This window comes from Aythya ferina (assembly GCF_964211825.1).
Source record: "Aythya ferina genome assembly, chromosome: 1".
NCBI lineage: Eukaryota > Metazoa > Chordata > Aves > Anseriformes > Anatidae > Aythya > Aythya ferina.
The window spans coordinates 174,638,427-174,663,450 of record NC_140296.1 but is presented as its reverse complement, the minus strand read 5'-3'; the positions used below and the strand labels follow the sequence as shown (position 1 = coordinate 174,663,450).

The 25,024-nt window shown below is 38.3% G+C and overlaps 1 protein-coding gene and 1 long non-coding RNA gene across 2 annotated transcripts in view; one reads left to right on the top strand and one right to left on the bottom strand.

Annotated features, from left to right (window-relative positions):
- LOC311431127 overlaps positions 1 to 25,024 on the bottom strand; it is a 106,863-nt gene that overhangs the window by 18,528 nt on the left and 63,311 nt on the right. The gene's annotated exons all lie outside the window — the stretch shown is intronic.
- The window catches only part of ANO6 (anoctamin 6), a 73,023-nt gene that overhangs the window by 36,754 nt on the left and 11,245 nt on the right, over positions 1 to 25,024 (top strand). Inside the window, exons 3-15 of the mRNA XM_084508350.1 lie at positions 192 to 320; positions 7,939 to 8,004; positions 9,281 to 9,559; positions 9,893 to 10,006; positions 11,898 to 12,013; positions 12,721 to 12,855; positions 14,116 to 14,221; positions 15,532 to 15,592; positions 18,703 to 18,848; positions 20,297 to 20,374; positions 21,887 to 22,112; positions 22,988 to 23,157; positions 23,731 to 23,828. Of these exons, the coding sequence (XP_084364476.1) occupies positions 192 to 320; positions 7,939 to 8,004; positions 9,281 to 9,559; positions 9,893 to 10,006; positions 11,898 to 12,013; positions 12,721 to 12,855; positions 14,116 to 14,221; positions 15,532 to 15,592; positions 18,703 to 18,848; positions 20,297 to 20,374; positions 21,887 to 22,112; positions 22,988 to 23,157; positions 23,731 to 23,828 (1,724 nt within the window). The remainder of the gene's footprint in view (positions 1 to 191; positions 321 to 7,938; positions 8,005 to 9,280; positions 9,560 to 9,892; positions 10,007 to 11,897; positions 12,014 to 12,720; positions 12,856 to 14,115; positions 14,222 to 15,531; positions 15,593 to 18,702; positions 18,849 to 20,296; positions 20,375 to 21,886; positions 22,113 to 22,987; positions 23,158 to 23,730; positions 23,829 to 25,024) is intronic.

Here is a 25,024-nt window from a genome sequence, read left to right as displayed (position 1 = left end):
ACCTGCCAAACTCCTCTGGACAGATTTTTCTCCAGCCTACTTCATGCTAATTTTCATGTCATTTTTGACTCCTTGTTATATGTCTAATATGCGCTGAATTTCTCTTTTCACTGATATTCTGTGTTACATGAAGCAAGGAAGGAAGCGCTGAATAAAATCCTTCATGTTAACCAATCCTACCTGTCTTACAGGCTGATTTTGACAATAAACCTGACTCCTTGTTCTTCAGCGATGGGCAGCGAAGAATTGACTTTGTTTTGGTGTACGAAGATGAAACCAAAAAAATGACTCATAAGAGGATTGATCGTAAAAAGCAAAAGGTAAGTTATTTTTAGTACAAATCTGAGTCATTTGTTGGGTGTTAGAGCAGAAAAGATAGTGCCCTCACCCAGAGTGGCAATGGCATTGCCCTGCCTTAGGAGTGTTTCTGAGGGCTGTGAGGCTGAAGCCCATCAAACTGAGCAGTGAAGAGATAGGAGATCAAGCCACTAGACCTGTGTCTAGGCAGAGTAGTGCATACTGTGTCTGCCAGTGTGTGCTGGGTGACCTCAGGGCATGCTCCTGGGAAGGAACCCTTCAGGAGATGTGAGCAGAAAAATTCTGGTGTCAGGATCCCAGTTAGAATTAGACAACAAGATCTTCAGACTAGGACAATTTTCTGTACTTACAGTGCTTGAATTAGGCCCATAGGGAACCTTGGTATTAAAATCAGGGTATTCAGGGGAAACCTTGGAAGGAGGCAGCTGACCAGATGAGAGTCATGTACATAGCTGCTGACATTCTGCCCGGTAAAGTACCTAAGTAAGTCTTTCATGGGAAATACTTGTATGTTACTTTGCTACCATGCTTTCTCCGGGTATCACTTTTCCCTTGACACTTGGCCCTCCCTAAGGACCTTGAAAAAAAAAAATTTACTCAGGCCAGGACTGCTTGATGCTTCAACAAGCTCAGTCATGCCACTGAACTTTTTAAATTGTGAACTGCCTGAGAAATGTGCATCCACTGGACTGCAGTCCCCTTGGAATCTGCGCTCTCCCACCCACCACTTCCTCCTCTGATTTAGCAGTTCCCTATGTTCCAGCAGCCTCTGGTAGAGACAGGCAAGGACAAAGACACTACTGAAAGCAGCTCATATACAAACAATGATTTGCCGTTTGGAAAGAGGAGAGTAGGAGTAAAAAGGCCTGTAGCTAGCTGGTTGATATTCATTTCAGTGTTGTCATTGGCATTATCAGGGCAGCTATAAGGAATGTGGTTAGTAGGGTTTAAGAGAGGCCTGCAGTGGGTGGATGTTGCATTACACATGACCACAGGATCAGCAATAAAAATAAATTGAAAGAGGTCATTAGAAACAAGAAGCTGCCCCTTTAGAAAATTTATATACATATGTATATATGTATATATATATATATGTATATATATACAAATTAGCATTTTATTTTTATGTTTGGAATATTTGGCCATTGCCCAGATGTATGTAAAAATACAATAAGTATCTTTTTCAAATAGTGGTGAAAATTAAACATAAGCCACGGAATAGTATTTTTAGTGCAACATTAATTTTAGGACATTAGTCAGAACTAAACCATGAATAATTAGACCAGAAAATTGTGGGTAATGCACTTAGAGTTTGCTTTCAAAGGTCTGGGGCAAGTTCAATGGTGGGAAACCATGATGATCAGGAGCTGAAGCACGTGCCCTGCGAGGAAAGGCTGAGAGAATTGTCCTTGTTCAGCCTGGAGAAGAGGAGGTTTTGGGTTGATCTAACAGTAGTTCCTGAGTAGCTACAAGGAGGTAACCAGGAAGACAGTGTCAGATTCTTCACAGTAGGGCATGGAGGAATGACAAAAAACAACAGGCACAAACTGAAACAAGAGAGGTTCAGACTGGATAAGGATAAACTTCAAAGGCGGTGAAACAGGTTGCCACAGCAAAGCTGTGCAGTCTCTGTCCTTCAACTTTTCAAGACCTGACCAAATGCTCCCTAACCAACGTGGTCTGACCTCAGAGGTGGCCCTGTTTTCAATTACATAACAACTCTGCCATTACCACTCTGTGAGATTGCAAGTGATGGTGAAGATGTGTCAGCAGGAAGATGATTACAGAGGTGACAGCAATTGTCACTGCTGGGATTTCCATGGACAGGGAGAATCTGAAGCTGTAGTAGTACAGAGGAAGGCATGGGCAAGAATTTTGCTATTGGGAACATAAACAGTGCTGAAAGGGCAGAAGAAAGCAACAGTAAGAGACTAGGATGAAGAGGATTTTCAAAGACAAGAACAATGGATACAAGTATGATGACACTGAGCTGGAGAACTAATGACAAAATCCAAAGCTGATCATGAAACAGACAAAATATTACACAAACAAAGGGTAAGGTACCAGAGGACACTGAAAGGTAAAGGAAGGAGCAGAGGGAATGAAGGAAGGATTATGTTCAATGAGTCTATAATGTAAGCTGAAATGAGTCACCTGGTCATAACCAAGCTCCTGTGATACAGCTCAGAAGTACTGACTCCCTCCCCCCAGTGCTTCACATACAGGCATCATTAGTTTAGAAATACATTTCCCTTATCTATTGTTGAGGGAAAAATCTTTTAAAACTTAAATAGATTCAGATTTTCTAACTTTTAGCATGGGATTGGTGCAGGTCAGCTCCAAGCATGAAAGCACTTCAGTCACCTCAGAAATAGAGAGGTGCATACTCTCACTTGAGGTCACTTGCTATGCAAGCAGAGGAAGCTGTATTCCTATGACAGAATTAATATTTTGGTCTACCACAGTTCCCAGAAAGTTTGGGAGATGCTTCTGCCCAAGATATATACAGATATCATTCCTGTAGGCATAAAACCTAATTGATAATTTGTCTTCAATGACAATGTTGTTTATTTGGTTATATACATGTATACTGGGGGGGGCAAATAAGTTCTGCCCCTGTGATGAAATACAAGGTACCAAATTGAGGAATATTGTCATTTACAATCAGCTTTAACTACTGCATATGTCACTGTCTCTGATCAATGACAAACTAAAAATTACAAATTTTATAAACAGTATCTCCGGTAATTCAATGTGCTTTAGGTCTGAATAGGTCCCTTGCTCATACTACTCTTTCTTTGACTCCCCTGATGGATTTATATGGGGTTTACTGTTCACAGACTTTTAAAATTCCAACTTATTAAGGAAGAGCAGATCCAGTGAAATCTGTTGTCACAGGGTGAAATCCTCACTTCACTGAGGCTACCATCAGTCCTCATTGCCAAGCACACCATTACAGGTCTGTGCAAGGTAGGGACCAGGAAATGTAGTCACTGGGATGAATTCTGTCTGACTCACACTACACCCTACCTGACTTCATGATGTAGATGTCAGGGCAGAATTGAAATTGCCAGAGGATATCTTTTGATTCCCTTTTCTGAAATGAAAAATTTTGGGAGTTGCCCTTGGCCGCTTTGTTAATGGTAAGAGTAGAGGAGTCCCCAAATGCTTACTGAAGTTAGGGGAAAGATTTGAAAATGTGACCCCAACCTAGGTATCCAGCTTACTGGGTTCACAGAAATGGGATACAGATCCATGTATTCCTCAGTAGCAAGAGGAGAATCAGATCCTAAGACCATCTTTATATTAAATGGTTTTCTGTCCTTCTTAAAAAGAAGTGCATAAGTGTAATTGAGAAAACGACCCAGTGTTAATTTATATTAATTAATAACATTCTTGGGAAAATGGCTCAGAGGAGACAAAGGAAAAATTATCTAAAAACATTAAGGTAGTTTGAATAGAAGGAACAAAAATGTGGTGTTCTGAAGCACTCAGAGATATTCAGTAGTGTTGTGCTTCCCTCATTCTCATGTGCTTCTGAAATCTGGTTTAGAGACAAAAACCAAACTAATTAAATCAATGTTTAAGGAAGTTTCTAACATAATTTACAGATACAAAAGTTACCAGATTAGGTTTGTATAAGTAACTCAATTTGAATTCCAAACCTTTCTAAGTTGGTATACAATTATTTTTGCAAGCACAAACAAAAATCAGACTGTCAGGAGCAGATTTCAGAAACTCTGCCTTGTAAGTAATTGAAATCACTGCCCAAAGCATGTTTTTTAAACTTCATAATTTATATACACTTTTTGTCTGGATAGGATGTCATCAGAATAGAAATTAAATATCACCATCCTTTCTCAGAATGCTCCAAAATGCCAGTTTTATCTTTCAGGATACTCAAGTAGCTCACTGTTGAAAGTTAAAGGGTCAATGCCAAACAGACATATTCAAAATAAATCAGTGCAGAATATAATTTTAGTCCATCTGCTTCTCCCCAGCAGAAATAAACAGATTCTTAAGAAAGAATGTGGGCAAAACCTTCATTTCTAGCCGTGAAGTAATCTGTGCTTTGTAGAAATATCCAAATTTTCTTTGCAAATTAAATGAAAACCTATGATTCACAGACAGTACTACATACTTTTCCTTTTTATTTTTATTTAATGTACAGTTGTACAGGGAACTTCAGCAAAGCTGGAGAAGTTTGCCTTCATAAGCAAACAGTTCCTGCCTCTAGACTTGTTTAAATTAGATAGCCAAAAACAAAAAGCTTGAATAGTTTTCAATGAATCAATTGCACATCTCCTGTTGTCTCACATGTTACACACCCATGGAGAAAGAACAATATTTGGGGTTACAGAATGAGCAATAGCTCAGCGCCATTTCATGCTGTAATCTGACACAGTAGAGGATGGCAGGCTCTATATGCCCGTGGTGTTCCCAGCAAACCTACCCAGGAAGTTTGATAACAAAGATGAAAGAGACCTTTGAAACTGAAGGACGGCAACCACACCTGCTCTGATCTCTGCTGGTTGGATAGGTTTTGAAGCAGGAACTCACCAAAACGAGATCTCTGTTCCTGAGTTAACTCCAGACCAAAACTGCTTGGTGAATGGAAGGACAAATGGAAGGAGGGAATTACTCTGAAGTTACTGCATACATTCATGGGACCAGAAATGAGTCTTTCCAAACAGGGTGGCTAGGACACACTGTTGAGAGTAGGGCTAGGCCAGAATATTGACAGTTCTGTGTGGCTGTGAGTCAGGTGTCAAACAATTGTGAGGCTGGCTTCAAATCATAGGGTACCTCAGAAAATATGCAGTTGGAGTTCTTTGGGTTTACTCTTCTGCATCAGAGCCTTTATAGCATATTCTGCTTCACATTTTTGTGATTACCCTCAAACACAAGGGAAAGAAGCTGACTTTAAAAACACAAGTAGAGCTTCTCAATCAATTAATTTCCTGATGCTGGCAGTGGGGACTGGCAGAAAAGCCTCCAAATATCATTAAATAAACTCTGAGAGTTATCATCTAATATTGATACAGTGATCCTTTCTACTTCCTTTAGCTGATTTCCATGGGGGAGTCTGTGGGCCCAGTGTTCTTTCTCTTGCTAACTGTGATTTATCTGTTGCCTGCCAGGTAAGGCACAGGTGGCTATTCAAACATTACTTTCTTGTTAGGATTGTTCCCCTGAAGCCACACTGATACCGTTACAGGGAACTTTTCTCTGCTCAAAAGAAACTAAACAAAAATATGAGTTGGCATTCTTCTATTTATGTAATCAAAGCAAGTGCTCCCTACCATTTATGAAACACAGAGAAAAATCTGCTAGTAATCTACTACCAGTTTCTAGACTCTGACAAGACAATGGTGAGACATTGAAAGCACTTTGGTGAAAAAGGAGCTCCCAAGAGCTAACCCTTCTGTATGCCTGTAACACTTGGTATTTATTTACATTAAGCTTTCCCTTTCTTAAGACTGCATATGGTTATATGTCATAGTGTCTCAGTCAATTGGCTAGGTATTCAATTATCAAAATCAATGTCAGTTTTAGATCAGCAACATTACCATGGTTACGTTATTATTACAACTTAACCTTGCAGGTGGCTGAGCAAAATACTGTGTACTAAAATAAACTTGGAACAGTCCCACAATCCAGCCAAATAAGCCATCACATCTTTACACTGTATTCCCCACTCAATGCAAAACCACTATAGACTCCTTTGGGTAAAAGACTAGCTTCTCCTTAGACTATCATACACATAATTCAATCATTTATATAAAATAGCAAAGCCCCTAATTAGCAAAGGTTCCCAGGGGCTTTGTTTCTCACTACTTGCATTAATGCATTATTAGAAACCTTAATATTGTCAACATTCCTCCAAGATTCTGAGGGCATAATTAATTTGGGGAACTCCTTGCCATAATAAATTATTAAAGCAATCTGAAAAGTAAGATTAAAAAAAAAATAGCATTAGACTCATACAAATGAGAATTGCTCAGCCTCTGTTTTTTGTGCTATTTTGTAAGAAATGAAACAGGTATTTAGACCTGTGCCTTTTTTATTAATTGAAACAAAGCAGAACTTATGTTGAAATGTTTACATAATTCATTATTATTCACCTTACAAAAAAACACATGTATAGGGAAGATGTAAAGAAGTAGGATGAAATGAATAATTTTCATCATGGCGAAAGAATGAATAGTGGAATAACAAACAACTCCTGTGCACTACATTTTTTAATGACCTGGTAAGGGGATTGAGTTATGATATAGCAAAAATCACAGAGGAAATAGTTATGTAGTTTACTCAGAAGCCAAGCCAACAAGAACCTTTAGCTTTGAAGGAGAATGGAGAACACTATTACACATGAAATGTTGGCAAATGCAAGGAAATATATTGCTGTGAGGAAAAACCTCATTCTCATTTGGGATTCTAAGTCGATACTCTCAGTAAAAGGAGTAGACTTAGATTTCATGGGAAACAGCTATGCTAAGTGTCCTCATCAAGGTACAGTTACCTTGACACTAGGTAACAACATATTATATATATTATATTATAAATATGTATTGTATAGGTGCTATTTTGTATGTACACAGAAAAAAATCATGAAGAACATTATGAGGTCACCAATAAACACATAAATTAGGAGGACATAGAGAGATATCTCTGTGAAGAGTGCTTTGAAAGTTTGGGATTGTGTTTTTATCCTGAGAAAGGAGACAAATAAGCAGAAATGTGGTATGTATTGATGAAAGAAGAAAACAGATTGAAATATTTGGATCTCCCTGTCCCTAACCCAAGAAGAAGATGATAGTAATTGGAATAAAAAGGCAGAGAAATCCAAAAGAGATCAAAGAAATATCTTTTTACAAAATATGAAATGAATCCATCATAACCATTGCTAAATGCAGATGCTGCAGTTGAGAACTAACAAGATATTAATTCCAAGAATTGCTAGAGCTTTGGAAAAATATTTTTTCTCCTTCAGGGATTTTCAAAAGTCTTTGAACATTAAAGAATGGGATGAAGTTTATATAGTGATACAGTTGACATGTTCATTGGTTGGACCAGATGATCCTGAATGATCAATCCTAATGATTCCATGGAGAACCCCTTAAAACTTCAGCTCTTTTTGCCTCCTAGAGTGGGTGGGTCTTGAATTTGGTCCTAAAGACCAGTTTCCATGTACCTATCAAAGTTTCTAAGACTTCATCTAATAAATAATTTATTGACTGTGATCCTTCACAGTAACAAGAAGACTGGATCTTAAGCACTGCTCTTAAGGCAGCTATGCTGGTGGAAGAGAACAAGGCTACAGAAACCATTGGACTGTTCCCTCTTGAAAACTCAAAGTTGCTGTACAAGAGGCACAGAATCTCTTAAGTGCAGAGTATACAAACACAAAAAACAATGTCCAAATGGCAGAAAAACAGTCAGGGAGTAAAAAAGTAGTGTCACCAAGTCACTTTGAGAACTGCACTGCATGCCTAGCCTTTATTCAGGAATAAAGCAATGAGTCCCAATTTGTTAATGTTATCTCCTTCTGGCAATTCCATTCTTCTGTGCATATGTATTCGGAACAGATGCTTTACAATTTTCAATACCTTTTAACAGAGGAAGAGACAAGTATATGAATCAAACCTGATAAACAACGGCTTGCAGCTCGAAGCAACAAGATCGGTGAGTGCTCTTTTCTTTGTCTGCACTCCTTTGTGCCTGAGAGACGAATCTTCCTCTATGTGGATAAGGAATTGGATAGATAAATTGAACTTAACAGTGTTCTCCTCTCAGGAATAAAAAAAAATAATCATAATCATAATAAAATAAAATAAAATAAAATAAAATAAAATAAAATAAAATAAAATAAAATAAAATAAAATAAAATAAAATAAAATAAAATAAAATAAAATAAAATAAAAAGCAAGCTTTTTTTTTTTTTTCCCGTCAGTAGTGTTTCTCTGACCTGATGCAAAGTCACGTAAACTTTGCATCTGTTTCTCCCTCTACAAAATAAAAGCTGGAAAGTGGGATGTTCGTTGGTGTTCGCTTCTGACTGAGAATATAAACAGGGACAGTCATGCTCCAAGGAAAGGCTCCAATTCCAGAAGGGCAGTGCAGGGCTCCTGTAGGTGACCCAGCCCCCAGACCCCTGTGAGCCATGGCACAGGGGGAATAGTTGTAACTGGCACAGTCTGTGTATTTTGGGCTACACCTGTCTGTGGGCAGCTCAGGAGCCTCCTGCAATGTACAACAGCTGCCAGAGCTGCTGTCTGCACTGTGAGGGCTGCTCAGCACCCAGGGCAGTGGAGAATCCAGGCAGAATAAAAATGTCACGAAGCCACCTTTCCTTTCTCTCCTTCAGGGCCACAGCTTTAGGCTTGGGTCTGTCAGGGGACAAGCAAGACAGTCACTTACAGAGTTCATTTGCTTGGTAATAAAGTGGGCACCTGAAAAGGTCTTTTCGCCCCTTCCTCCCAAGGTGCACCCAAGAGTCCATGACCTCACAGTGTTTGTTTGATTTATGCCATGAGAGCTCTTGCTGCATGTACAAGGAACCAGTTTGGCTGTTCACATTCATGAGGAAGTAAACCATTTCCTGGCAGCCTGACGTGGCTCTGTAGCTGTACTAACTTTTGGCCGTCTTCCATAATTCAGCAGTCTGGTCTGACTCCCTTCTCTCTCTACCCATTCTCCCTAAAAAACTGGAGGTTCATATTGCCCATCAGCATCCATAGCTGCATGGCCATTCTCTCTGGCATGCTTCCACCTAAGCTAATGGTATATTCACTAAGATGGACAGTAAATGCAACTTCAAATAGATCATCTGTGAGCCATTGCTAGCTAGCTATGAGCTAGCTATTAGGTCAAGGGAAAGAAAGGTCTGGATAGTTTAATAAATGTTATGAAAAATGATTTCATTTTCTTATACACATATTTTTAATATTCTTGCATTTAGGTTTTGGATGAAAAACTTGTTTTTGTGAAAGTGCATGCACCTTGGGAAGTGCTATGCACATATGCAGAGGTTATGCACATCAAATTGCCTCTGCAGCCCGATGACCTGAAAACCCGAGAGTCAGCATTCAACTGGTTTACTAGTCTCTTCAGAGTGGATGAAAATATCATCAAGCCTGAGCAAGAGTTTTTCACTGCCCCCTTTGAAAAGGAACATTTGTCCAACTTTTATATTCAAGACAAAGACACATTTTTCAATCCTGCAACTAGAAGCCGAATTGTAAGTCTACAAATATTTCTAGCTTTTAATCTTTTAAAGGCAAAAACATATTTTAATCAAATCGGTGCAATTACCTTCATGAAATCTTCCTGAAAATTTGGAAATATTTGGGACATTACAGTCCTGTGTTATTTATGAAACAGCCTGTACATTTGTCACTTTTCTGTTCCACCAGAATTTAAATGGGGAAATTTGAATGATTCGTCTAGCCAGTGCAATCAAATGTGTCTACACTGCTTACCTTTTCATAACTCGCTTACATCTTGAAACAGGTATTGTTGTGCATGATTACTTTCACATTGCAAGAGACAAAAAATATTTTGTAAATTTCAGGTTCATTTCATCCTGTCCCGTGTGGAATATGCAACCAAAAACAATGTGAAGAAGTTTGGCATTAACAAATTACTGGACTCTGGAATCTACAAAGCAGCATTTCCCCTTCATGATGTAAGTCCACTTTTGTCACAATGATGTATTTAGAAATAGAAGTCTGCAGCTCGAGAGTTTATGTGTGTTCTTCACGGCAAAAAATACAAGCACAATTGCCTGTCTTACTGCTCGACTGTTTTTTCTGTCCACATAGTAGAATATGACATAGTTTGGCTTAAGAGGTTTTTCTCCAAAACACTGTTGGTTAAAAATGTAGCTCCATAACTGAAACATGATATATTTTATTTAGAAGACATTAATCTTGTATTCTCTTGAAGATGTAGGTTAGTAAAGTGTCTGGCCAAAAGAGGAACCTGGGAGCACTCAAGTGATGCTTTCCCATGATGCACTGTGTCATCACTTCTAAATCAGTTTTAGCAATTTTATTGGTATTCTGTTTTTCAGCATTAAAATCCCTATCAAATAACATTTTAATAGAAATGTAGAATACCATTTTAATAAAGATTTAGAATACAAGTCTCATTTTAGGGTGTATGACAGTCTTACGTTGTGAGAAGCATTTCCACAGTTCCCAAATATCACGAAACCCACATTTTTGCGAGAGTCCCAGTACAACACCTCAGTAAAGGATGTCAGAGTCAAATGTTTAACTGGATTGGATTTCACCTTGCAATAATATGAATTCTGACTTTTGTAGCTACACTCCTAAAGCTTTTTTATTTTTAAAGTATATCATTTAAGCACATGTAAGCAAATTGTACTAAAAATTGTTTTGCATATAAAGACTAGTAATGCCACAGAAAAAGAAAATGAAGGAAAAAAAAAAAAAAAGAAATCAGACTTCAGGGTATTTGACAACAAAAACTCAGTGTGATGCTGCAAATGGGATACAGTAAGGAAAGACAGATCTGATTTTGTGCATTGTATCTACACCTCCTCCCCCATTGGAACCACTCTTCTGTGTCTGAGGTGTGTTCTGCTGAGAAGAAATGGAGAAAGTGGGAGGTCAGGAATGGGAACTACTCGAGATGTTTCAACTCTACTTAAAATATTCAGGAGGCCTTAAAGGATTTCAAGAAAATCTTTAAGTCAGAATCAAGACAAATCATGTTTCTTGGACGTAACCCAAAGCTTTACAGGATAGAATTAATAACATTCGTGACTATCCATTTTTAAGGTTGTCTTTTAAAGATTTAAAACCTTCCTTGCAAGCTATTTCTATCATGGCATGGGGAATTTGGACTCAATATGCCTTATAATTAATGACTGTCTTTTTATGCAATTAAAATTATATATCACAGCTACTCTGAAAATCAAAAGTAACTTATATATTTCTAGAAAAGTGACTTTTCTTGCCACATCATAGATACAGAATAGAAAATTCCACCAAATAAAACAACCTTTATTGAAATAGATTTTCCAATAACTTGGTAAAAAAAAAAAAAAACACGAGGATTACCTCTGTGTCAACTCTCTTTTAAATATAAATATAAAACAGAGACTAGACTCCCTGGATGTATCCCTTGGACTTTCCAGCCTTCATTCTAGAACAATATTGTTCTAAAGCAAATTACATTAACATGTTAGAGCTACATAAAATCCATTTTAATGAAGTTCTGTTCTCTAATTAGACTGGATCCTTTTCTGTTTTGTCTTACTGAGTGCCAAGACACTGACATGGGCTTAGATTTAAGTTCATGGAGAGTGTCTGTTACTTTCAACCCACATGTGTAAAGCTCTTGCTTTAGTATTCAGTGTCTTTCTGACAACCTTCCATCCTGAATCCTCATGCACTCTTAGAGATGATTACTGAAACTTTTCCTGGCTTGCAGTGACAAAAAGGTTATTACAAGCTTTGGGTTTGTGGCACAGGGTCTGAAGAGATGTGAACTGATCCATGTTCTTTAGATTAATGGTGTCTTCTTCCCACGATCTTTCTGTTTTACAGTCTAGTTTTCGGCACCCATCAACAGATCCTGCCTGCCCAAGTGAACGATACCTCCTCTACAGAGAATGGGCTCACCCTAAAAACATTTTCAAGCTGCAACCCCTGGATTTTATCAGGTTAGTGGACATGAGGGAATGTCATGGAGCTGGGACAGGGGAGGGTCAGGCTGGGTGTCAGGGAAAGGTTCTTCACCCAGAGGGTGGTCAGGCACTGGGACAGGCTGCCCAGGTCAGTGATCATGGCACTGAGCCTGCTGGAGTTCAAGAAACTTTTGTAAAACAGTCCCAGATGTATGGTCTAATTTTTGGGTGGTCCTGTGCAGAGCCAAGAGCTGGACTCAATGATCCTTGTGGATACCATCCAGCTCAAGATATTCTGTGATTCAGTGACTCCGTGGTGTGACTAGGGCTTGACTAATGCAGAGGGAGCTAGGAATTTACATGACAGGTCTGGGTTCTGGGTGTCAAAAAGACACAGGCAGGTACATATACCTGTATCAGCTCATGCATGGAAGCATACTTTGAATTTGGTTTCATTAACTGGTTTCCAGTTCATGAAAAGTCATCCATTTAATTTTTTTCTCTGCAAGGTATGATCTTCCTCTCTTTTTTATTTTCTTTCCCTTCCTAACCTCTTATACAAGCATAAAAGTGGTGGTAGAAACACCCAGCTGTAATACTTCTGCAATACCAATGTTCTGACCAGAGGAATGTGACAATAACAGTAGGCACAAAATGTATGAAATGAAGAGTCATTTGAAATTTATTGCTTTTCATTTAAAAACCAACAAATAAACAAAACCTTAAACCTTTCTCCTCCACAGGAAATACTACGGAGAGAAAATTGGAATCTATTTTGCTTGGCTGGGCTTTTACACTAATATGCTGATTGTAGCTGCATTTGTAGGAGTTGGCTGTTTTCTGTATGGATGCCTGACAAAAGACAACTGCACATGGAGGTACTTGATCAGGCCTATTTTAATATTACACACAGTTTTGATCCATCCCCTACTGTACAAAGTTTGCAAGACATGGCATAATAAAAGAGACAAAATAAAAGAGCCTGAGAACAACAATGGTTATGGATTTGAAAGTCAAGGTATAAAATATGAGATAGAAGAATACTAGATGTCCATGAACCATTAGAGTGCTAGACATCTGAGTTTGCTATTTCAGGATTTTCTTTATATTTTGCACTAGGTTACCACACCTAGTGTAGAAATAAAAAGAAAAAAATGATCATCAGAAGCCAATACAAATTTCTGTAACATCATTTTCAATGTGGGAATCCTTAAAGAACGTATCCAAAGACCATGATAAAACCCCTGAACTTTCTTTCCTTGTTCTGAGAGAAGAAAACAGGAAGAGCAACAGCACAGGGAGCTTCAGCTGCCCATGATACATTGGGAACAGAATCATAGTAATGACACAGATTTCCTCATCAGAATATGGTGAGACTGAATCACGGCACAATGACCAAGGAAAAAACACTTGGGTCATTGTGCCAAATCACGTATAGGACATCACACTGTACAGCCCCACTCAGGAATGGAGTTTACTTTTATAAACCATGCAGAAGAGCTCTTCCAGAGCACCATTCCAGTGGCCACTTTATACCAATTTAGCCTTATTATCATTTAGTTAAACGGTTCATCTTCCCTGGTGTTTGTGTTGCTGATGTATTTACAGAAAGCAATTACATCACCTTTTAGCTTCCACCATACTGCATTAAAGAAGCCAAACTCTTTTGCCACCTCTTATGAGACAGATCTACCATGCCCATTTTCCAATTTGAGCCTCTTTAGAGGACCACAGGGACTAGGTAGCCGTTTTGGTTCTGCAGCTACTCCTTGCTCCAGTAGGCAACCTTCCTTTTCCTTCTCCCCTTGGGCTTGCAATGATATCCTACCTGTGTGCAGCTGTGGGTTTCCTACTGAAGAGCATGAGATCTTTGAAGAATCATTTTATTTTTAGTGTGAAACATTCTGAGAAATAGTACTGTGTATAAGAGATGGAAGTTATTTTCCCTCCAGGTCATCTACTTTTGAGATGAGGGCTAAAAATGGAAACCGGGATACATTTGTGGGAGTGGGAAGGAGGGGAATTCTTGAGAGCAGATCACTGGTTACTTATTTCTCACTTCCCTGACAATATTGCACTGTCCTTATGTGCACATAAGGACTAAAGAATTTAGAGTGACTGACTAGTTTTGTTTTTAGCCAAGAAGTATGTGATCCCAACATAGGAGGTAATATCATAATGTGCCCTCAGTGTGATAAAGTATGTACCTACTGGAACCTCACCAGCACTTGTGAATCATCCAAGGTAACTACATTTGCAGCTTATAGGCATGCTATTGAACTTTAGTTGCACTTTCCCTAGTACTACATCTAAAACAATGTTGTTCTCCACTAATCCCCTGCATACTACTAGAGCTGTGCAAATACTTGTGCCTTTTGATACAGCAACTGAACTGTAAAAAGTTAAAACAACAATTTTAAAAAAGGTCCACTTCTAAAGTGAAAAAAATAAATTGTTTTTTGTTTGTTTGTTTTGTTTTGTTTTGTTTTTTATGTCACATAGCCCCCAAATATTTGATATGGGACTAAAATATTTTTTAATTGAAAATGAAATACCGCGGCTTCATTTTGAGTTTTTTCTTTCCTTTTTGCAAAGCAAAATGAAACAAAACAAACGTTCAATCATTGAAGTCTTGATTCAGTAACTGAGTTTATTTTTCTTAGGAAATGTTTAAAGCATGTTTTGACATTTCTAAATACTCCTTCCCCCCTCCCCAAAGAAGTTAGCTGAAGCTGTGCCTTGAATTTGACCTGAGTTGTCAAGGAGGAGATGAGTACCTGGAGAGGCTGGTGTTAGCCATGACGGGAGTTGTGACTTAGTCGTTTCCTGTTAGCCATGACATGGCCAGGATCTTCCTCTAAATTTCTGCCTGGGGACTTGCCTTTCTTTCCCCGTTAACTTGTGTCACAAGGCTAGTGTTAGCCTTTTGTCATTCCTTCCATAGATTCTGTCACTCCAAAGTGACAATTTTTCAGCTGTTCATTAAAAATATTTTGCCCGGCCATAATGAACAGCATTGCTTGAGCGCACTTAAAGGGCAAAAGAAAGAAAATATGGAAAAAGATATGATGGAAATAAAAGGCAAATTGTCACCACAGAGGTATCTCATTAGAATGTGTTTTTACTAACTAGCTTGACTTGTTGTCATCTCACTCATGCAAAGCAGATGTGTCCATTGTCTTTTTGTGTCTGTATTAAAAATACATAGCTGTATGCTGAGCTCCCAAACCAGAAGCACTGTTTTCCTCTTCCTATGCAACTGATGGAAGGAAGTCTGATAGCACACTGTTTTACTATCCTCTTGCTGTATATTTGGCTTATACTTTTAATCCCAGGCTTTGCATTTAATTTCCTTAGTTTACTGGAGAGTACATTGACAGAAATTGAGGAAATACTACCAAGATTGTTTATTAAACTACACAAAAGCTAAAAATCAACTTGTTCAGTAAGCAGCTTCAGTTCTGGGTCAGTGTAGAAGAAAATACTAGTCAACTATATGTCAAGCCTTTTTTTCTTTTTTTCTTTTTTCTTCTTCTTTTTTTTTTTTTTTCCAGAAACTCTGTATATTTGATAGCTTTGGAACCCTGGTGTTTGCAGTATTTATGGGAATATGGGGTAAGTCAATTTCAACAACAGTGGTTTGTCATCTAATTTTGGCCAAACCTACAGCATCAGCCAAGAAAATGTAGATAAATTTACAACTACTTCATTTTCTAACACTCAGCAACTCACCAGTAGGTAGTTCAGCAGAAGATATATATGTTCACAACACCTCTTTTTAGCATCACAAGAAAACAACAAATAGTAGAACTTAAATATTGGTCTTCTGAGTCTGTTTTGTTTGGTTTGACTTGGAGAACAGTCTGAGAGAAGTGATTAGAGGTGCCTCATGTTCATCCAGCAGGAGCCATGTGCTTAAGTACATCTGGCAAAGGAGCTGTTTTTCTCCAAAGAGACTTGGAGCTGCCTATGCCTATTACACTGCACTGAAAAATAGTCTTTTATTGTATTTCCCAGACATTTTCCTCCTGTCTTCATTTAAGAAACTGATTTTGTAAAAATGTAGTAGTTGCAAGCACTAGAGATACCTTTTTTCTGAAAAAATGTATTTGAAACCTGAATGTTTCCTGTGAGTGAAACCACTTGGTACTGCATTCAGGGGATTAGGCAAGGTTTATTTTCACATACTGGGTTTTGTTTGTTCATATCAGCAACTTTGTTAACTGCCTTGTATTGCACTGTCTGATCCAGAAATTGCCAAAGTAAGTTAATGTTAGGTCTGTGTATGTTAGGTGTGTGTTTTCTTTGTGAAACACATTACATCTTTATTTTTCTGCGATGACTTAACATTCTTTAAAATAGCTATATCTTTAAATAATTTTAAAATAAAAGGTATCATTTCAAGATTTCTTTCAAAATACATGTGAAAATCAACTTTCACCTAAATTTAAAATAAAATAAAAACCTAGAATGTAATCTTCTGTCTATTGTAATTTTCTGTCATCTGAGTAGTTAATTTATTTGTAATTTGTTTTTTAATTAAAAATTGTGTTTCCTGTTTGGAAGAATGGCTACAAGAGTAATAATTGCAAAGCTAAGCTGCTTGGCTATAGTGATGGTTGCAAGGTCTATTAGTATTCTCATCCTAAGTCCACTGTATAAAGAGGTGAATTGTATTACAGTAATTTGGTCAAAATTGTACTGAATCCAAATGACCCAGGGTCCTGGTGCAATTCCAGCTATAATTTCCATTGCTCTAAAACATTTGTAGACCTCTTGGTCCAAAATAATTAAAAGACTATTAGATTTTGAGATATATTATTGCATCATTAACACCAATACACTTTTGAAGTTGATTTTTGTTTTTAATAATCCCTTCAAAGATCTTAAAGCACCATAAAACATCAGGGAATTTGGCATCAGGAATTAACTCCCTGTACATTAAAGCTCTGGATGAGTACTTCTGCCACCTCTCCCATGACAGCACAAGCAGATTGGCAAAGCTCCTGAACAAGGAGCAGCTTCCACTTCACTTGTTGCCATCACCGGAGACCCTTCCTGAGTGAGATCAGCTGCACAAACAGACGTTCTCCAAAATACTGGTTCAAAATAAAAGAAAAAGCATCAAATACAGCGGCAGCTCCTTTCCTGTTCAGAAAGATGCAACTTGGCTGCTGGGGTACTTTGGCTAATAGAAGGTGTTTTTGTACTGGGGCTGTGGGAGCTGCCCCTGTGTTATGAGCCCTCCTTTTGCCATTACCACAGGTGGGGTCCCTGCACCCCTGCCCTCCCCAGCAGCAGCTGGATTTGCAGCTGGAGCAAATCAGGGCAGCACGAAGTTTCCTGTGAGTGGGCTGGGGCCCCAGCCAGCACTCAGAAGTTCCTATAAGAAGATCTGCTTGCTCTGCAGGCAGAGGCAGATGTGACCCTCTGGCTGACTGCTTGGAGCAGTCTTTGTGTTTGTAAGCATGAGGTAGCAAAGAAATCCTTGTGAAAGAGGCTCCTGAGTAATCAGGGTGGGAGGATTTCCTGAGGTTTGGCCTGTATGCAGATGGCAAGGTCATCTTGCAACTCAGCCCATAGAGTTTACTGATTTTTAAATGCTTCAGTCTGGGATTTATTGACCACACCTGATTTTCGAATTGACCTTTAATATTCAGACTTGTAACTGCATGCCATCGATGTTTCATCATTCAGGATGAGGTGCCAAACCTAGAAAAAGAAACAACAATAAAAAAATTAGGGGTTAATTACTTCCAGATAATGGGAGGAATGAGAGAAGTGGTGAAGGGTTGCTCACTCCTCCTGGAGGCAGTGCTGCAGAGCCATTAAATCTGAGGATGTGCTGTTGTCAGTAGTAAAGCATCCCCTTGCTCTGGGGAGCATTGCCCTGACACCCATGTCCTGAGCCTCCAGCTTTCTCAGCTGGGTCTGTCATTGCCACTGCTGCCAGACCTGTCTGCATCACATCTCAGGCTGAGATAATGAGTTTGGCTGGACTGATTTCTTCTGAATACCACTTAGGCATCTGTGTACCTGATCCCCTTAGTGCTTCCAGCCCCAGGAGCACAGTCCAGGGAAGCACCTGCCCTAACCCAGCTTCAAAGCTCCATGCCAAGTGAAAAGAGATGCCTCAGATTCATGTTAGCAGAGGAAGAAAGTTGTGTTTAAGCAGTTTTGCCTGAACTAGCATCGTTGGTTGATATGGTCTGTGAGCGGATCATTTGTGCACACAAGAATTGCAGATTGAACAAACACAAGCTTTTACCTGTGGCAGTTTCTGGCATACTGAGGTTTTCTTTTTGAGAAATCCAGCACTCTCCAGCATTTTCTCTTCACCTATCCAAACAGCTTGCTTTCTTATGTATCCCATGATCAACTTTTTCAAAAACCTTCAGTAATATGAAATCCAAAGTGTTTTTTTTCTGGCTTTAGGCAGAAAGCAAATAAATGTATGTGAGTTCTTTAGCATGTGCTTGCAATAGCACTTATTCCAGGTTTCTCCTATTAGAGTACCTAAATATCCAAAGCAGTAATTCCATAAGGAGGCAGGTCCAGTTATTTTCTTCCCCACAGGTACTTGGCACCATCACACTAGTCAATGAGGGTTTTGCTCCATGTCTGCGGAAAATTTATGGCAATCTGAGCCACATGTTATAGCCCAGAGGTTCAGTGTCCAGCGATCACCAACATGATATTGCTCTCTTTGTTTGTCTTCTGGACAGTTACTTTGTTTTTGGAGTTTTGGAAACGAAGGCAAGCTGAACTGGAGTATGAATGGGACACGGTTGAGTATTTAGAGCAAGAAGAACAAGTTCGCCCCGAATATGAAGCTCAATGCACTCATGTGGTAATGAATGAAATCACACAGGTAAGGAATATTTTGGTAACCAGTCACAGCTACTGCAATAGGCATGTTTTGAGAGTGTGCTATGAAAATGATGAATCTGGACTGGAGCTGTATAAGATGATTTATGGAGAGCTGATAAGCTGGCCTGAGAATAGTGAGCTTATAAATTCCAGATGTGTGGAAAGGAATTATTAGTGCCTGGCTCTAGGCACCTTGTAGGTGCTTGTTGGAGAAGCTAGTGAGGCTCCTGTGTCATTAATGAACAGAAGTAGGCATTGTACCTAGCTTAGGAGACTAACTCTACCTTATTAAATGCCCAAATCAAAGATTCTGTGCTGCTGCAAGAGGCCAAGATCACAGAGCACTTGCTATCTTTAACTAAGAATATATCAGGAAAAAAGGGTGAAATGGAGCAAAGGGTGTTACATTATGTATAAAGACAAGACTTTCTTTTTTTTAACCAAATATATTTCTGTTTGAAGCATATATAAATAGGTATTGTTGCCAAGTGCAGGTGGATGCAATTACAATTAATAACAGCAAACTCATGAGGACAAGGGTAATCCTCAATTCCATGCAGTAGGATTCATATCTATGAGGATCTTAGTTTAGATTTCTATTTATTATACATTTTGAGTAGCTTCAGCTTCTGTAGCTCACTCCAGCTCAGCTTCACTTTTTATTGTTCCCTGTCAATATATTACTCTGGTATTTATCAGATCATTTTCATTGCTTTCACATTCCATCCACATTACACTAATGTTTATTAGAGGGCACTTGAAAAGTTTCAAAATTAACTGGCATGGTTGAAACTATCCAATATAGTTCTTCTTTTTATATCTTGTACTACAAAAAAAAAATATGATTCTATTTAAAAGCTTATAAACCTATGCCACTTTTAATATATAAAGTCTTAGCTAGAAAGTTCCTTTCAGACATGAACTGAACTGAACAAAAAGTGATGAATATGCTAAAAGATAATGGTTTTGCTCTTCAGAGATCCTATAGAGACTCAGTGATTTTTCACACCACCACATTGAAGCAGACATTTTCCTTTGAGAAATATAAAGATCAAGAACCAAAATTTTAGTGCATGCTAATTTCAGCCCATGAAGTTTGAAAGCCACTGGTGTGGATACCATGGCTAGCCAAGAAGGATGGGTCCATTCAAAAGGACTATGCAGCCAGGCATAGCTGAAGTCAGTACGAGCTGAGCACACACAGCCTCTATAGAAGTCATTTTTGTCTTAGAATGGACAGTAAAAAGAGATACCTGTAATCAGGTAAGACTTTTGAAATCATGAATAAATGTGAGTTCCCAGGATAACAAAGCAGGAAAGGAAAAAAAAAGCCTGGGATTTCTTTTCTTTTTTTCTACCCTCAGTATCACAAAGGGCTAATTAGAGTAAAGAAGAAGATACAAAGAAAAGATCGGGTGCATCCTTGATCTGTTTCTGAATCTTTTACAGCAAGAAGAACATGTGCCATACACTGCCTGTGGGAAGTGCATACGTATGACTTTCTGTGCAAGCGCAGTCTTCTTCTGGGTAAAGTTCTCCTTTTATTCTTTTACCTCATGAATTCACTTCTTCAGTAAATGTCTAAATGTCTTTAAAAAAAAAATCCTCTTAGCCTGAAAAATAGGTATCAAAAGAATAGGATCAGTTGGATTTCCATCTGTTGCATAAAACAAGACCATAAATTGTGGACCCACATGGACAAGGTGGTTGTAGTTACCATTAGCATACAGTCAACAGAAAATATGTATCAAAATATCCCACGGCTGTAGCTTGTGAACGCTGTTCATTGTTTTTTCCCTCATTACTTTAAGATAAATGTCTTCACTTTTGTGTGGGGAGTAGTGGCAAGGGTTTTTTTTATATGCTGTCCTCCCTACCAGTGTCTGTCCTACTTGCTCCAGCCATTTGGTTTGGTATTGTGCCTCACAGCACTGAACCTTTCAGGTTTTTTGTTTCACTTAGAAGAGCAAAGCTGGAAAATCTTTAATCTTCCAGAGCTGCTGCTTTAATTAAAACTAAAACTTGAAAGAAATCCAATCACCCATGAAAAAATAGATAACATGGTGAGCATGTCCAGAGAGGTTGTTGCCTTGAAAAGCTCAGTGTTTTAGCAAGCTGCATGTTCTCCTCGCCTGTAGCACAAGCAGCAGCTGGGAAAGAACTCGTCCTAGATAACACGAGACATGGCAGCACCAAGACAGTGGTGGCTGGCAGCCTGGGGGAGCCTCTTTTAACACAGCTGAAACACAAAGAGAAGACTGGCTTGCTGTTGGGTTTAAATAAACTTCAGGACTTCAGGCTGAAAGGAAGAGATTTGATCTAGTTTTGTCATTGTGTTACTGTACTCTCTTATTATGTGCTGGGAGTGTGGAAGTAGGCAAATTGATGGCATTTTGCAGCAAAGATAGTAAGTAAAAGACTCCCAGCTCCTAGGATCTTAATTTGAATAATAGCTAGAGAACTAGCAAGAAAGAGAAGTAGGAAGGGAAGAGATAGCAAGTAATGTGGGGTGCCTGGAACAAGATTACAACTCTTGCAGATCACATCACTTGGCTTAAAATGTGTCTGTTTCTTTGATAGGTTTGTAGTCTAAAATATTTTCAGGTGTAAGTGCAGCTACAGCTCCCTCCATGGTCAGGACAGACCTGCTAACACATTTACCATCCTGACAATTGCCCGGTGTCAAGAGAGGGAGATTTCTTCCTAACTCCTGGAGCTATTGCATGCCTTGAGGCATTAGATTTGATTACGCATCTCATTATCTTATCTCGCATGGCAACAAAGCTTGTTATTAGTCATAAAACAGACCATCTCTTTTTGTTCCTGCAGATTGACTGTGCTACATGAAAAATGCTTCTTTTATGGATTGTAGATTTATTGCCTTCTATTTTATTTGAGACTCCTTTTGCACTCATCTTGTGTGATGGAATAAAAGGCACACAATCACTTTCTTTTGCCTATTGTAAAATGTGTTTCAAACTAACTTTTCCCCAAAGCCAGTGGTTCAACATTAACATATTTCTTACATTCTCTTGGCAGATTCTTCTGATTATTGCTTCGGTTATTGGAATCATTGTCTACAGGCTCTCTCTTTTCCTGGTGTTTTCTGCCACTTTGTCAAGGCACATTAATGGCACACAAGCAATCCACAAGTACCTGACTCCACAGACAGCCACCTCAGTAACTGCTTCACTCATCAGCTTCGTAGTCATTATGGTTCTCAACATCATCTATGAAAAAGTAGCAATCCTGATTACTGACTTCGGTATGTCTCTTCTATGACTTGGATTGAAACTTTGGCTAAAATAACAGGCAAAAAAAAAACATTTATATGTAAAGGAAGAACACCAGTGAATGAATACCTCTACCACGTATTTCAGAATTTTCCCACCAAATCACACAATGCCATATAGAATTTTTCAAATACAGATTTTCTCAGTATCAAAGGAATATGATATTCTGCTCTTTGCCTGAAAACTCCTTGTATAGCCAGCATGAAAGATGAAAGATGCTTGTAAAACAGACAAAGCAAAGAAAATTACTATAATAACCGAGCTTTATGAAAACAGATCAGTAACGCATAACACATTCGATTACATTAGCTTTTGTTTATGAGGAGAATAGCTATTTTCTTGTAAATAAATGAAATAGGGTCACTGTTCCAAAGCTAGATACTATTCCCTTGTTATTAAATAGATAAACAGTAACAAATATTATTATTCTTTATATCCAGGCCATCAGCATTAAAGTAGCTATTTACTTCAGATGTGTGAAGTAGTGTGGTGTTTTAATATAGTTTCATTTAATACTGTTTCATCGGTTCAAAGTGTTACATTTGCATCTTTCCCAAGTGTGCTGGATTTGGAAGAGTCTTTTCCTGAGTTATTAGAATTTTTACTTTCTCTTTTTCTTTATCATCCAGGAACAAATTCTTTCCTTTTTACAACCCATATAGTTTTAGAATTAACATAATAGGTACAGTATACATAGGGATTATATACAATCTAATTCGTAATGCTCTCAGTTTTATTAAGGAATACAGGGTACGCACATACATTTCCAGCTGAGGCTCCAAAGCAGCTTGTAGGTAACTTTTCATTATTATTATTTATTTATTTATTTATTTATTTATAATTACAGAGCTTCCAAGGACACAGACCGATTATGAAAACAGTCTGACCACAAAGATGTTCTTGTTCCAGTTTGTCAACTACTATTCTTCATGCTTCTACATAGCCTTCTTTAAGGGTAAATTTGTAGGTCACCCTGGAAATCCTGTCTATTGGCTAGGAAAGTATCGCAATGAAGAGGTAAGAATATATCATTGTGCTTGCTTTTAAAAACACGAGTTTTTAGTCCTCGTATTCTTCTACACTTTGAATTGTATAATGTGGTAGCACATGTATGTATTTAACATGAGGGTTCAAAAAGTGACTGCTTCCCAAGTCACTTGCCTCCTTAGTATAAATAATAATGATACAAGACCTGCTGGGCTTAGAAACATATTATTTTTACCCAGAGAAGTTCATTTTCCTCTGGTCAAACTATCTGTAAGTCAGCACATAGGGGAACAGGAGTACATGCAGAAACAACAATAGATGCACTCCTGTTCTGATTCTCACCTGATGACAGTGCAGTACAAAGCTGAATGGCTTCATATGGTATTTCCTGCTTTCAGTAGTGTCCTGTCAACCCATCACATGTGTACATATTTGGAATTGGCTTTTATCTTAATTACTGGAAAGGTTTGCCTAAATAGTCTTTCTGTATAGCTTAAAGAAATGTTATTACAATAAAACAGGAATTCATCATTTTAAATGCTTCATTCATGCCTGAAAAGTTTCCCAACTGCATTTTTTTTTCATGTCTCTCCAAAACTTTAGTGTGATCCAGGTGGATGTCTCCTTGAACTCACAACTCAGCTTGCCATCATAGTAGGAGGTAAAGCAATCTGGAACAACATTCAAGAAGTGCTTCTTCCGTAAGTTCAAACTATTAAGGAAACTGCTCTTTAATATTTGAAAGATGCTGCTTTTACTTGATGTGTTCAGGCATTTGGCCACTAAATTTGAAGGGAGCATATTGTATTCTGAAAGAACAAGACTAGTCTTTTGGGGCCTTTTTAGACAGTTTGGATATTTTCGCTCTGGTAGTTTTGAGCTCCTGTCTCTGTCATTTTGACTGATTTTAGTTCTAATCAGAAGTGCTTCCCTCCTCTGCAGATCAGACTTAATGTGTTTCAGGCTGGATACTCAAAACTGAGGCAACAGAAGTGATGAAAATATTGAACTAAGTACAGTTGCTTAATATTGAATGGAATGACTTGTTATACATTTAAAAATTATGCATACTTAACTAATTTAACTCATTTAGTTTTGTAGTTAGGTTTGAATTTCATAGTCCATATATATTCTCTCCTAGAGTCGCAGATCTTTGGAAGGTCATGTTTAATGTAAACAAGAAGCAAAGATACAAAGATCTTCTCTAGATGAAAATACTATCCAGGTCCCAGCACTTGTTTATTTTATGCTGATCAGTGACTATTTATATCACTTGGAGTAGGGAACTCCCAGTTTGTTTATGCCCTCCTGAATGCCATAAACACCAGACCACAACATCGTATACCCTCTGGTTGCAGTTCTTCCAAGCCCTTTTGCTGCACAGCAAAGGGACTTTTGCATATCATAAATACTGTGTAGGGTTGAGACTAGGGTGCTTTGCTGAGTTACAGTTTCTCCATACCCAAATGCTCCATATATGCTTATATTTTTTTGAATGTAGTCTATTGATTATTGAAAATGCTTACATGCAGTTCACCAGCTTTCTTAAATTTGCATGTAAGCCTTTTAGACACAAATTTCAGTCCCAGGAAAAGTAACAGCAGATAATCCAGGCACAAGAAAGTCATTGTGTGTAGCCTTTAACACTGTCACCCATAAAATCCACACAGACAAACTGTTGATGTATGGGATGAGCAGACAGTGAGGTAGGGGAAGTCTAACCAGAGGTCTACATTTAACTTCACTTTCTGCTACCCTGAATTTTACGTGGTCATTCACTTGTACAACATAAGTATAAACCACTACAATTCTAATTTGTCACCCTCATACATTGTGGTTACATATAACTACATCCAGGATAAGACAACAGAAAATTATACTCATGTTTGAAGGAAGT